Here is a 13446-nt window from a genome sequence, read left to right as displayed (position 1 = left end):
CCCGGCGCTCCGGCCGCTCTTTGTTTCCAGCCGCCCCGCGGCCGCCGCGGCCCCGGGGCCCCTCGCGCTCGCGACGCGGCTCGCACGCGGACGGGGCTGGGCGGGCGGGGGGCGGCGGGGCCCGGGGGCAGCGGGGGGGGGAGGGGCGGCGCAGGTGCAGCCCAGCGAGGCCGGGCCCGTGACCTCGGGGTGCTCCGGGCGGCGGTCCGCTCGGCCCAACGGGGTCGCCCTGGGCCGCGGGGCGTCGCGGAGCCCGGGCCGCTCGGGTCGCTGCGGCAGCGGCTCCCGGAGACGGCGCCTCCGCCTCGCGCGCTCCTCTGACTCCGCTCTTCCCGGCTGGCGGCGTCGCCCTCGCTGCCTGCGCCCGGGCCCGCAGCTGCGACCCCCGGAGCCCCCCGCTGCCTGCCGCTTCCCGCCCGGAGCCCCGTAACGTTCCGGTTATGAATTTGCTGAGTCTCCCCAGGCTTCGGGCTCCCGGCTCCCCCTTCTACGTTTGGTTCCAGTAACACAGCCTCACGCCTTAAAACTGCTGTCTAGGGTGTAAGCTTTTTTTTTTTTTTTTAAGATTTTATTCATTCATGAGAGAGGCAGAGACCCAGGCAGGGAGACGCAGAGACAGACACAGGTAGACGGAGACAGAGAGGCAGAGACACAGAGGGACACGCAGAGACAGGTAGGCACAGAGACACAGACAGCCAGACAGAGACACAGGGAGACACAGGCAGAGGGAGACACACAGAAAGAGACAGGCAGAGACAGGCAGATGGAGACTCAGAGACAGGGAGACACAGAGACAAAGGTCGACGGAGACAGAGAGGCAGAGACACAGGCAGAGGGAGACAGAGAGATGGCAGACAGAGGCAGAGACACAGGAGACACAGAAACACAGATGGAGACAGAGGCAGAGATACAGGCAGAGGGAGACACAGAGAAACAGGCAGAGACAGGCAGACGGAGACTCAGAGACAGGGAGACAGAGGCAGAGACACAGGCAGAGGGAGACAGAGAGATGGCAGAGAGAGAGGCAGAGACACAGGGAGACACAGAAACACAGACGGAGACAGAGAGGCAGAGATACAGGCAGAGGGAGACACACAGAGAGAAACAGAGGCAGAGACAGGCAGACGGAGACTCAGAGAGGGAGACACAGAGACACAGGTCGAGGGAGACAGAGAGGCAGAGACACAGGCAGAGGGAGACACAGACACAGAGAGGCAGAGACATAGATAAAGAGGGAGAGACCCAGGCAGAGGGACACACAGGCTCCCTGCAGGGAGCTCAATGCCGGCCTCCATCCTGGGACCTGGGGTCATGCCGTGGGCCACAGGCAGGCACTCAACTGCCGAGCCCCCCGAGACCCCATGGCTGTGAGCCTCATGGACACGAATCACCCAGTGCCCTGAGGTCCTCTGTAGTAGGAAGGACAGTGGGATCATGGAACAACCTTAGTAAGTCCCTGCCCCATAGCTCTTACTCCTCCGTCCCTTCCATTTTACACACAGGCCCATGAGCATTTGAAGGAGACTCAATAGTAAGTTGCAGACCAGGTTTCCAGACCTCTTGTCCAAAGCTATCTCTACTCTCTTTCTAAATCAGGCACCCACTATGAAGTAAGCATTTCAGAAGTCAACCTTCGGTTCCCAGACTTTTCCTGTTCCTGGTACCTTTAGTGTTTATGATTTCTTTTTTTTTTTTTCCAGTGTCACTAGGCCAGAAGAAACACCCAGCAGTTCCACTTATAAGTAGTTCAGTCTAAAGAATTTAGTATTTATGTTTTAACGACTTTGTCTAAAAACTAATACACAAATTAAAAGGAAAAAATAGTATTTGTGTCTAATTCTTAGTTAGCCCTAAGTGCTTCCTGGTGGGATGTGTACCCCTGTTGGGTACTGTCCAGTTTCTCAAGCTGTGAGATCAGATTTGACGTTGCCAACTTCGTTTGCAGTTTCACATTGATTTCCTTTGGAATCCCCCAAAATACCAGCTTCGCACAAGTGCTACTGTCATTGAAAGGAATGCAGTGCTCTCTACTCTGTGGAAACTGCTCTATGTGAAGCTGTATTGCTTAGAGTTTTAGAATACCCTGCTGTACCTGTACAAGTTTGTCACAGCGTCCAGCTCACAGTTTGAGAACCCAGGCTATAAAGTAAGAATCCAAACAGAAATGGAACAAATGCTTGTCTAAAACATCTGTCCGTTTCAGTGCCAGTAATGACTTAGGGGTAAGATCATACGTATGTTTAGGGATTATAATTGGTATTTCCATATTAAAATATTCAGAGGTTCATATGTGACATATATCAGTTAATGATTTCAGTATTCTCTCTATAATGAGATTTATTTAAACTCCTAGCTGATTACTGAATTAAATGGCTAGCTTCTGGTTAAAATTGTTTTAAACTTTCAGCATTAGTGTTTGTATGAGTAAAATCAAATTTTTGCCATTCCAGTCTTAGTTCATGAAGTTTTGCCACCTACTTAAGTAATCAAAAATGGAAAATTCTGCAAAAGCAGAAGAGTGTGAAAAGCTCTCTCTCGAAGAGGCAAAAGCATCAAAAGATTTGGAAGCAAAGTCTTCATTCAGTATTAATGAAAACACAACCACTCCTGGGACTGGACTTTCTGAAAAGGCTCCTGTCTGGGGACAGGCAGATGCACCGAAAAAGAGAAAAATGGAATTTGAAGATGATCTTATAAAGGAAAGTTCTAGTTGTGGGGAAGATACTCCAACCAAGAAAAGAAAACTTGATGCTGAAATTGTCCCAGAGGAAAAAGGTTCTGGTGATGATGAGGGCATTTCAAGGAAAAGAAGAATGGAAACTGGTGATTTTCCAAAAGATGAACCTTCTACTGGAGATGGCACACAGAAGAAGAGAAAAATAGAACTTGAGGATGTTCCTGAAAAGCAAAAAGTATGTTGAATGTATTTTTTTTAATTCATAATGGAATGTGTCTAATTGAATTGTGAAATAATACTAATTTTTATGTAACCTTAAACTTTAATGTTCTATTTGTAAGGGATAATGTCTTAAGATAGAGTAGGCTTTTAACTCTTGTAATTTAGTTGCTTTTATTTAGGTGAAACTTCTAATTGAGATAATTTTTATATTATTTAAGAACGCTTTTACTCAACTAGAAACTTGAAAGCCAGTTATTTGCTTTTTCTCAGCATTTTAAGAAAGTCGAGTTATAAGTTCCTGTTGATATCTTTTTTTTTCCTTTTTTATTAAATGTTTCATCATTGTGTCATAAGTAGTAGAGACTAAGACTTAAAAGAATAAATTTCAACTATATACTCAGCTTTAATGTGATTCCTTAAACTATATTGTTTGAGCTTCTCGTTGGGGTAGCTACATAGAATTTTAAGCCTGATATTTAGGATGGATATTACAGAACAGGGGATAGCAAGTCATTTTCATCTGGGAATGCCATAACAGGAGGGACTCTGAGGCAGAACCTGAATTTGAATGGAAGGAGTACTTCAGTGAATGGCGCAGAGTGAAGCGTTAGGCTATAGGCTTTTGTCATTGGTAGGATCTCAATCCATGTAACGGAGGAGCTGGTATTACACACACAGTTTCCCAACTTTACTAGCGACAGAACCCTTTTTTTCCCAGTGAAAATCTTAAACCTGATATGTAAGATGGGTAAAAGATGAAGCACTTTTGTTGAACAGGGAAGTGTGGGGATTTGAAGCACTTTACCTACCATGGCATTTAGAATGCTTGGTGTATTAGGTAGGGAGTACACACAGAAGCTGTTGAATTAGATTAAAAGAAAAAAACCCGAAAATCACGGACACTGAGCGTAGCTTAATGAGTTCTAATTCCTTTGTGTATCTCATTCAATTCTTACAATAATTTTATATGATAATATAAATATAACTTTTATTCTCTTGTAGGAACCTGACATTTATTGAATTGAGTAAATTAGAACTCTGGAAGAGTACTGGTTTTATTAAGACATTGACACCAAAATTATACAGATGAAAGATAAAGATGAAAATTTTAAACCAAGAGGTGTTTTTAAAAATAGGGAAGAGGGGAGAACAAATCTTACGTCTGATTATAATTAATAGGATTTCTCTCATCAATGCCATTTCTTATTGAAGATTACCAATTTCATTTGTATTTTGTCCTTACGTAGATCATATGCACTTTTAGGCTTATAGTTGCCATGTTCTGATGCTTAATTTTCTTCCATTCTCTTATTTTCAGAACTTAGAAGAAGGACACAGTTCAGCAGTGGCTGCCCACTATAATGAACTACAGGAAGTTGGTTTGGAGAAGCGTAGCCAAAGTCGTATTTTTTACCTAAGAAACTTTAATAATTGGATGAAAAGTGTCCTCATTGGTATGATTGATTTTTGTTTTATGATTTGGAGTTCAGCTTATGTTTCATATTTTTTCTTCCCAAATGGTAATTGATATGCTAAACTATTAGGTTCTTAATTCCTTCATTTAATTATCAGACTTTCACTTTATAAAACTGCAGCAAAAATTAAAACAAGGCCTTCAAGATAAATTCTTTTCGTATTTAAATTTGGACTACATAAGATATTTGTGAGTGTTTAATTGATATTAAGTTCATAAGTTAATTAGGCAGTGTGCTTCTTTTATACTTAAAGTTACTTAGTGCTATTAAATAATTATTCTATTTTACTCTAATAGTTTTGGAGTAGTGGCAAAATGTTGGATTAAGTATTCAGTTTCGATTATGTAAAGAAAATGGATGGTGTCATGGTTTTTTACCGCTAGGCCTTTAATTTAGATTCCAAGAGTCATGCGTGGTGATTTTTCACTGAACTTATTTTTCTTGTAGTGCCTAGGGAGAAATGAAATTTACTGTGAGGCTTGATGAAGACATTCAGCTTTCTGGAGCCAACATTTTATTTATAGAAACTTATCTTTAAAATTAAAATGGAAGTCCGTGGTGGAAATATGATTCAGAATATATTTTTTGCTTTTTGGTATATTAAGTAGTCATATTTCTTATGTGAGTTTAGAGAATTTTTTTTAAAGATGTTATTTATTCATGAGAGACACACAGAGAGAGGCAGAGACACAGGCAGAGGGAGAAGCAGGCTCCATGCAGGGAGCCCAATGCGGGACTCAAGGTCACGCTGTGGGCCAAAGAGACACACAGCCATTGAACCACCCAGGTGCCCCAAGTTTAGAGAATTTTTAAAAGCCATTGTGTTTTGAAGTTTTTTCTTAGTAAGATTTTGAGTGGTTTTGTTTTTTTAAAGACTAGCCTCAGGAAAAGTGAGAATGCTTTCGGGATTACACTAGAAAGAATGAAGTGCTAATTGTGGTTGTTTTCTACTAGTTTTGATGATAATTTACTAATTTTTATTTTACTTATTTACTTTAAGGATTTTAAAAAATAATTTCTATAACCAACATGGGGCTCAAACTTACAACCCTGAAATGAAGAGTCACATGCTCTACCAACTGAGCCAGCCAGCCGCCCCAATAATTTACTTTTTTTAAAAAGATTTATTAGAGTGAGAGAGAGAGAGCAAGCCCAAATGAGAGGGTTAGAGGGAGAGAGAATCTCAGGTAGACTCCCCACTGAGTTTGGAACCTGATGCAGGGCTCAATCCCATGACCCTGAGACCATGGAGCTAAGTGGAAATCAGGAGTTGGATCCTTAACCTGAGTCACCCAAGTGCCCAAATAATTGACTAATTTTTAAAGATACATTATTCATTCTGAATAGTATTAGGGCTGAGACCTAGGCTCATTATTTCAAACACATATTAATATTTTTTGTCTCACTTTTGTTTCTTATATTCATGTTTTATTACAGAAATAGGATTATTTGTCTGTGCTAGTTTTAAGCTAGGGTAATTGAATGTTGCTTGTCATCCCCCTTCCCCCCTTTTATTTAGTATTGTGGCATTTTTAATCTATACTTCCAAGGTAATCTTTGGACCCTAGTCCTAATTTCTTTTCCTTTCTTCATCATCCTCAGTAATATAGATAATTTCTTGGATATTTTTTTCAGGGCCATTTATTCATGTATTTATTCATTGAATAAATATTTTAAGTTCAACTATATTTTTTCACATCATTAATCATTCTATTTTTATAATCAGGGAAATAGGTCATTTTTAAAAAGTCTGAAGTCAGACTTAGCAAAAGTTTTTTCTCTCCACATATTTGTGCTCATCCTTCCTCCTTCAGCTGTTCCAGCAACTCTCTTGGTGCTTTGCTATCTGCACCGTCTTCCTGGTCCTGGTGCAATCAGTGTGGTCTGTGCCAAGCTCCCTCTCTGGCCTTTTTTTCCCTCTGTCTCAATGCCTGTTCTTTGGCGTTCTCTTTCTTATTGGTACTTCAGAAAGTACCAATAGCTTAGTAACTATTTAAGTACTGTTCTTGACATGTTAAAGATATCTTTGAATAATGTTCATAATTTTTCCTTTTACTAGTCTTACTATGGAAATAAAGAGATTTTATAATAGTTTTTTTACTCATTTCATAGTGTTAATGCTAATTTTTTTAAAGATTTATTTAGAGAGAGAGCGTGCGGGCTACTCATGCAGGTGGGCAGAGGGGGAGAGGAAGAGGGAGAGAGAATTCTCAAGCAGGCTTTCCAATGAGTGTGGAGCCTGACCCAGGGCTCAATTCCAGGACCCTAAGATCAGCCGCTTAACTGACTGAACCACCCAGGCACACCATGAATATTCTAGCAGTCAAAATAGTATACATGGGAAGTAGGGAGTGTTAAACTCAGGAACACCTGGGTGGCTCAGCAGTTGAGCGTCTGCCTTCCGCTCAAGGCGTGATCCCAGGATGCAGGATGGAGTCCCACATCAGGCTCCTTGCGGGGGGAGCCTGCTTCTCCCTCTGCCTGTGTCTCTCGTGAATAAATAAGACTTAAAAAAAAAAAGAAGAAGAAGAAGAAGGAAGTGTTAAACTCAGAGTAATAAAGATAGGAAGAGTAGATCTATGATTCAGTATTATATCAAGTTTTAGAATTGCTAAATACTTCAATTGTCTAAGAACGTTAATATGCCTGTAACTGATATTTGAACCATTTAAATACTGGTGTATGTGGTCCTACTGATACTGTGATTTGGTAGATTGGGATGAAAGATTTCTTTTTTTACTCTAGAGTGTTTAAGAATTCTGGTGACAGTAAAATTAAGAGTTATGTATAGTTTTGGAACTAGTTCTTATATTGGTTTTTGTGGTAAGCCTGATATCTTTTATAAAAATCAAGCACTTTTGTGATCCTATAATTATTTTGATTTAGGTATATTATAAGCTAAACATTTAGTTTTTAGGAAGAGGAAACTACAAAAATCATAAGTAGTTTTTTTCTTATGAACAAGTATTAAATCTTCTTGTACTAATTAGAATTTAAAATGTCTTTAAAAAAAAGAGTCTGCTATCCAGTGTTAAGTCAGATTCTAAAAGTAACCCTCAAAAACCTGTCTGACCTTTCTAAAATACTGGACACAGAGCACCTGGGGGGTTCAGTGGTTGAGCGTCTACCTTTGGCTCAGGGCGTGACTCTGGGGTCCTGGGATCGAGTCCTGCATTGGGCTCCCCTCAGGGAGCCTGCTTCTCCCTCTGCCTGTGTCTCTGCCTCTCTCTGTGTATCTCATGAATAAATAAATAAAATCTTTTAAATTAAAAAAAAATATCAGACACATACTTTTTCATCTATAATGCTAGAGGATTGGGTCAACTATTAGTCATATTTTGAAATGTTCACCAAAAGATGAATTAATTACATAAGTGAACATGTACTAGTTTATAATAAGTGTCAGGCAGATGTCAGTAGGTTATTAGGTGTAACAGTCTATGCTGTAGTAAAAATGGAGAAATGCTAATTTATTATGACATTCCTCTCTTTTAGGGGAATTTTTAGAAAAGGTACGACAGAAAAAAAAACGCGATATCACTGTTTTGGACCTGGGATGTGGTAAAGGTGGAGATTTGCTCAAATGGAAAAAGGGAAGAATTAACAAGCTAGTTTGTACAGGTAAGATACATAATGATATGGGCAAGAATAATTTGTGATCAATCAGGCGATTAGAAAATAAGCAGAATCTCAACATCACATGGCACTGAAATACCTTATAAGATGTTAATCTGGGTCTGTGTGTGAAATGGGTGTTTTCCTAAATGAGTTATGAGACTTTACTAATGGTGTTGCATAATATAGGTAATGAGCTTGGGATAATTCATCCTCCTTAAAAGGAAGGAAGTAATCAAAGGTGGAGTCATGTCTGAAGCACAAACTTGAAACCGGCTTCCACTGGCTGAAGATAGGACAGTTAAATCAACAAAAAGAATAGTGATTTCAGTGGATTGAGACACATCAAATAAGGAAAAAAACTCATTGTTCACTCTTGGAGGTTGCTAGGAAACTTACTCATCATTCTGAAATTCATAAATCAAGGGTTGGGGTATCTTCCTTACTCTCTGTATTTCAGAAGTGACCAAATGGTTGAAAAGGGAAATTCTGCTCTATTTAAAAAATAGTAAGTGCAGGGGGAATTATGAAAATCACTATTTTCTGCCCTTGATGAAATAATTGATATAAGCAGTAGTCATAAAAAGTTGCTAAAGCTATTAGGTGAGAAAAGTTGATAGTTTAATAACTGAATGAATCAAGCATCGGAACCTGCTGGTCTTAACATTGAAGAGAGAAGCAGATATTCTTCCATTGAGATGAAGTGTATAGTCACCAACTGTGAAGTTACCTAAATTGGCACTTCTCAAGTTTTCTGGTTTTATGGGTTCTGTCACTTTTATTTTTAAGATTTAAGGGATAGAGAAAGCTATTGTGTATGTGGCTATATCTATTGATTATAGAAATTAAAACCAAGAATTGAAAAAATACTTTTATTCACTAAAAAATAAAGTTAAATAAGAAGAGAGGTACTTTAAAAATGTTTTTCCAAGTCCCTTTAGAATATTAGGAGACAACTGGGTTTTTTTCATGCTTGTTTCTGCATTCACTGTGTTGAGATGTGTTTTTTTTTTTTAAGATTTTCTTTATGAGACATACACAGAGAGAGAGGCAGAGACACAGGCAGAGGGAGAAGCAGGCAACATGTGGGGAGCCCGATGTGGGACTTGATCCCGGGTCTCCAGGATCACACGCTGGGCTGAAGGCAGGTGCCAAACCGCTGAGCCACACAGGGATCCCCAAGAGATGTGTTATTTGATGAGTAGTTGTAAAATTAAGGGATATTTTTTTAAAAAAACATTTTTGTTCTTTTTTTTTTAATTTATTTATTTATGATAGTCATACAGAGAGAGAGAGAGGGCAGAGACGCAGAGACACAGGCAGAGGGAGAAGCAGGCTCCATGCACCGGGAGCCTGACGTAGGATTCGATCCTGGGTCTCCAGGATCACGCCCTAAGCCAAAGGCAGGCACCAGACCGCTGCGCCACCCAGGGATCCCTTAAGGGATATTTTAACAGCCTTTTCAGATAATTGAGCATATTCGTTTTTTCATACTGTATCAAAACTCAACAGGTAGTTCCAGTATGGCATCTGAATCTGTATCAGTGAAATTTTTGTATTCTGTTGTTTTTAAATCCACTGGTCTGTCTTCTGTGTTGAATGAATCTTTCACCCTGAAAGATTTTGTAATATTTAGAAAATAATATTTACTAATGTTATGCATATCTTCTAAATGTTGACATCAAGAAATCACATTTTTTTTTAATGTTCCCACCAATCAAAAAAGTTTTAAGTATTGGGAAGATGCCCAGCCCCGCCCATGGGGGGGGGGTAGATGCAAGTGTTTCAAATTGTAATTTTCACTTGAAATCTCAAGTTTTCTCATTGGTAACAAATACTATACTTTGTTTTTCTTAAAGTAAGAGGCTCATTTTGTTCATTTTCAAGAAAATGTCTGCCATCATAAAGTCTCTCCGTCACTGGTTCTTTCAAGTGAAAACACTTTTCTGTGAAAAAAAGTGGCCACTACAGCTCATAACACGGTCCTACCAGTTCTTTTTTTTTTTTTTTTTTTTTTTATTTATGATAGAGAGAGAGGCAGAGACATAGGCAGAGGGAGAAGCAGGCTCCATGCACCGGGAGCCCGACGTGGGATTCGATGCCGGGTCTCCAGGATCGTGCCCTGGGCCAAAGGCAGGCGCTAAACCGCTGTGCCACCCAGGGATCCCGGTCCTACCAGTTCTGATCAGACTTTACTTTGTTAGGTAGCACAGATGTTGTTACTTTCCATTTCATCACACAGAACATTGAAAAAGAGCCTAGGTTTAATAAAATCAAATTTTACTGATATAATAACATTTGTAAATGAAATTGTTTTTTTTTCCCCATGCTACTTTCTATGGTGAAGAAGATATCAATTATTACCTGCATCATTTGGTGCATTACTACCTTGTATTCGTGATAAGGTCCCAGCATTTTACTTTGCTTTTGTTTGTGCCATCTTTACATTTTATCTCTGGGATCTCTGGGTCTTCATTGCCAGTTAACTAACACTTGTTCCCCTTCCAGATATCGCTGATGTTTCTGTCAAACAGTGTCAGCAGCGGTATGAGGACATGAAAAATCGTTGTCGTGATAATGAATATATTTTCAATGCAGAATTTGTAACTGCTGATTGTTCAAAGGTACAGAATTCTTTTTGTCAACTTACGTTTTATATTTTTAGTTTGGGTGAATGACATGTTTTAAAAAGCAGTTATTTCTTCTAAAATGTGCTTTGGGGGGGATCCCTGGGTGGCGCAGCGGTTTGGTGCTTGCCTTTGGCCCAGGGCGCGATCCTGGAGACCCGGGATCGAATCCCACGTCAGGCTCCCAGTGCATGGAGCCTGCTTCTCCCTCTGCCTGTGTTCTCTGCCTCTCTCTCTCTCTCACTGTGTGACTATCATAAATAAATAAAAATTAAAAAAAATTTAAAAAAAAAATAAAAATAAAATGTGCTTTGGGGGAAGCTCGGGTGGCTCAGCGGTTTAGCGCCGCCTTCAGCCCAGGGTGTGATCCTGGAGACCCAGGATCAAGTCCTGCATCGGGCTCCCTGCGTGGAGCCTGCTTCTCTCTCTGCCTCTCTCTCCCTCTGTGTCTCTCATGAATAAATAAATAAAATCTTTAAAAAAATAAATGTGCTTTGAAACATTAAAAATTTTAGGACATCCATTTTCAGTTTTAGCTAGAAATTCTATTAATGATACATTTCTTTAAATGACCCACTGAGTACTTATAGTTTTTTGCTTTTAATAATTTGAACTTTCTTTTCTTTTTTTTTTTTTTAAGATTTTATTTATTTGAGAGAGAGAGAGTGCAGAGCAGGAGAGTAAGAGTAGGAGGGAGGGCAAAGGGGAGGGAGAAGCAATATGGGGCTCAATCCCAGGACCCTGAGCTCACGACCTGGACTGAAGGCAGACGCTTAACCAGCTGAGCCACCTAGGTGCTCCAGTAATTTGAACTTTAGAAATCATTTGTTGCCTTTCTGTTCAGACAAGATTTATTTTCCAGTACCTTAAAATAGAACTGGGCTTACATTTTGTTTTGCCTTTGTAATTTATTAGGGTAGTTTCCCAACATACCAAAGTTTGAAGTTTTGCACTTTCCATTTGTTTCTAAATTTCGTAACAACTATGAAGTTTAAGAACTACAGAGGCACTTAAGTAGTAAAAGTCTCATCTTAAACATCAGTGCTTTGTCTGACTCATTATGCTCATTAAACTATTATGGGTATCTTTAATCGTACACATTTTGTTTGCAGTTGTGAAAGTGAGAAGGAAAGTGATAGTATTCTGCTAGAATGTCGGAAATTTTTAAAAACAACTTTTAAAAAGTGTCCCAAAGGCAAGCTCTGTGTTATTTTTAAATCAAAGTTACTGTTAACACCATTTTACCTTAGCTTTGAAGTAAAGCCAAATTAAAGCATCAACCTTTTTAAATGTTATATTTGGTTGTTAGATTTTTAAACATGATTTCATTCTTAGTTTTTAAATTACTATGAAAATGATAATCAAATTTTATTGAACCAGAAGGAAAAGATCATTTTGTTGTGGGCCTTATTACGCATAATGAGACAGTGGATATGTGATTGGGAGGGCCTGCCTACTTTTAAGGACTCTAATTCTAGAAATTAACTTAGTAAAAAGTTTTTATATTGCAATTAACTTCAAAATCTTGACCCATTTTAATTTTTAATTTGTTTCAGGAACTTTTGATTAACAAATTTCGTGACCCCGAAACGTGCTTTGACATCTGTAGTTGTCAGTTTGTCTGTCATTATTCATTTGAATCCTATGAGCAGGCTGACATGATGCTCAGAAATGCCTGTGAGAGACTGAGCCCTGGAGGCTATTTTATTGGTACCACTCCCAATAGCTTTGAACTGATGTAAGTGCTTTTAATATATAGTGGTTTATAAGATACTCAGAAGTAAGCTTATTTTAAAGTAGCAAATGTTTATCAGAAATAAAGTTTATAGAATATGCCATGTTGATCTTAAAAGGGCCAAACACTGATAATATACTTGTATACTCAGCATTTAAGATCAAAAGATAGACTTACAGATGAATCTTTAAAACACCTTTTTGTGTAAATTGGAGACCAATGCTTTATCCAGCCGGAGGTTACAGTGCTAGACAAACTCTATATCAGATACACAAAAAGAATTAACTAGGAGTTACATGGTATGATTGTTGATGATCTGCTAGTGTATTGCTTATTAAAAGTAGCTCAAGTTCAGTTAAAAAGCTGATCAAGTATCTTTTTAAAATTGCGTCCTTTAGTTTTTTCACATGCATAATCAGCTGAGCATAAGTCTGAGCTAATAACAATTTTAATCTTTTTATTTTGGTTTGGGGGATAATCTTTAATAGAAGACGCCTTGAAGCCTCAGAAACAGAATCATTTGGGAATGAGATATATACTGTGAAGTTTCAGAAGAAAGGAGATTATCCTTTATTCGGCTGCAAATATGACTTCAACTTGGAAGGTGTTGTGGATGTCCCTGAATTCTTGGTCTATTTTCCATTGCTAAATGAGTAAGAATGTCATTAATCTGTTACTCTTTGCCTTAAGAGAGAAAGAAAGAAAAAAAAAATTAGTATTTCTGTTCATTCCTTATTTTAAATGGAACCCAAAGAATTAAAAAAAAGACTAATGTCAAATTTAGTTTATGCCGTAGGTCTCTTATATCCTTGGTTATTTAGTTTTCTTTCATCCTTGGAATTACTTTATCCTGTAGGTACAGAAAGGAGTCTGTTGCCTTCATCTTGTGGGAGAAAATACCTGACATTGCAAATAGTGAAAGATTAATTTTTAAAAAAAATCTTAATAACTTTGGTAATATAGAATGAGTCTTCATAAAGCAAAGATCCTCCTTTAGTGAGGTTAGATATTAAAAGTTGTTTTGTATTTCACTACAGCCTGTGTCTCACAGGAAGTGTTGATAATAAAATCCTGATTCAAGAATGTATTCACTTA

The 13446-nt window shown here is 38.9% G+C and overlaps 1 protein-coding gene across 2 annotated transcripts in view; it reads left to right on the top strand.

Annotated features, from left to right (window-relative positions):
- Positions 1 to 13446, top strand: part of LOC129514583 (mRNA cap guanine-N7 methyltransferase) — a 33360-nt gene that overhangs the window by 59 nt on the left and 19855 nt on the right. Inside the window, exons 1-7 of one of the 2 annotated variants that reach the window (XM_055333264.1) lie at positions 169 to 540; positions 2451 to 2912; positions 4218 to 4353; positions 7870 to 7995; positions 10498 to 10613; positions 12173 to 12354; positions 12840 to 13004. In XM_055333264.1, the coding sequence (XP_055189239.1) occupies positions 2493 to 2912; positions 4218 to 4353; positions 7870 to 7995; positions 10498 to 10613; positions 12173 to 12354; positions 12840 to 13004 (1145 nt within the window). In that variant the 5' untranslated portion in view covers positions 169 to 540; positions 2451 to 2492. Of the gene's footprint in view, positions 1 to 168; positions 541 to 2450; positions 2913 to 4217; positions 4354 to 7869; positions 7996 to 10497; positions 10614 to 12172; positions 12355 to 12839; positions 13005 to 13446 lie in introns of those variants that run through there. The other variant, XM_055333265.1, reaches the window with a different exon arrangement.

Source organism: Nyctereutes procyonoides, unplaced genomic scaffold (assembly GCF_905146905.1).
Source record: "Nyctereutes procyonoides isolate TBG_1078 unplaced genomic scaffold, NYPRO_anot_genome, whole genome shotgun sequence".
Classification (NCBI taxonomy): domain Eukaryota; kingdom Metazoa; phylum Chordata; class Mammalia; order Carnivora; family Canidae; genus Nyctereutes; species Nyctereutes procyonoides.
This window is presented reverse-complemented; position numbering and strand designations above follow the sequence as displayed.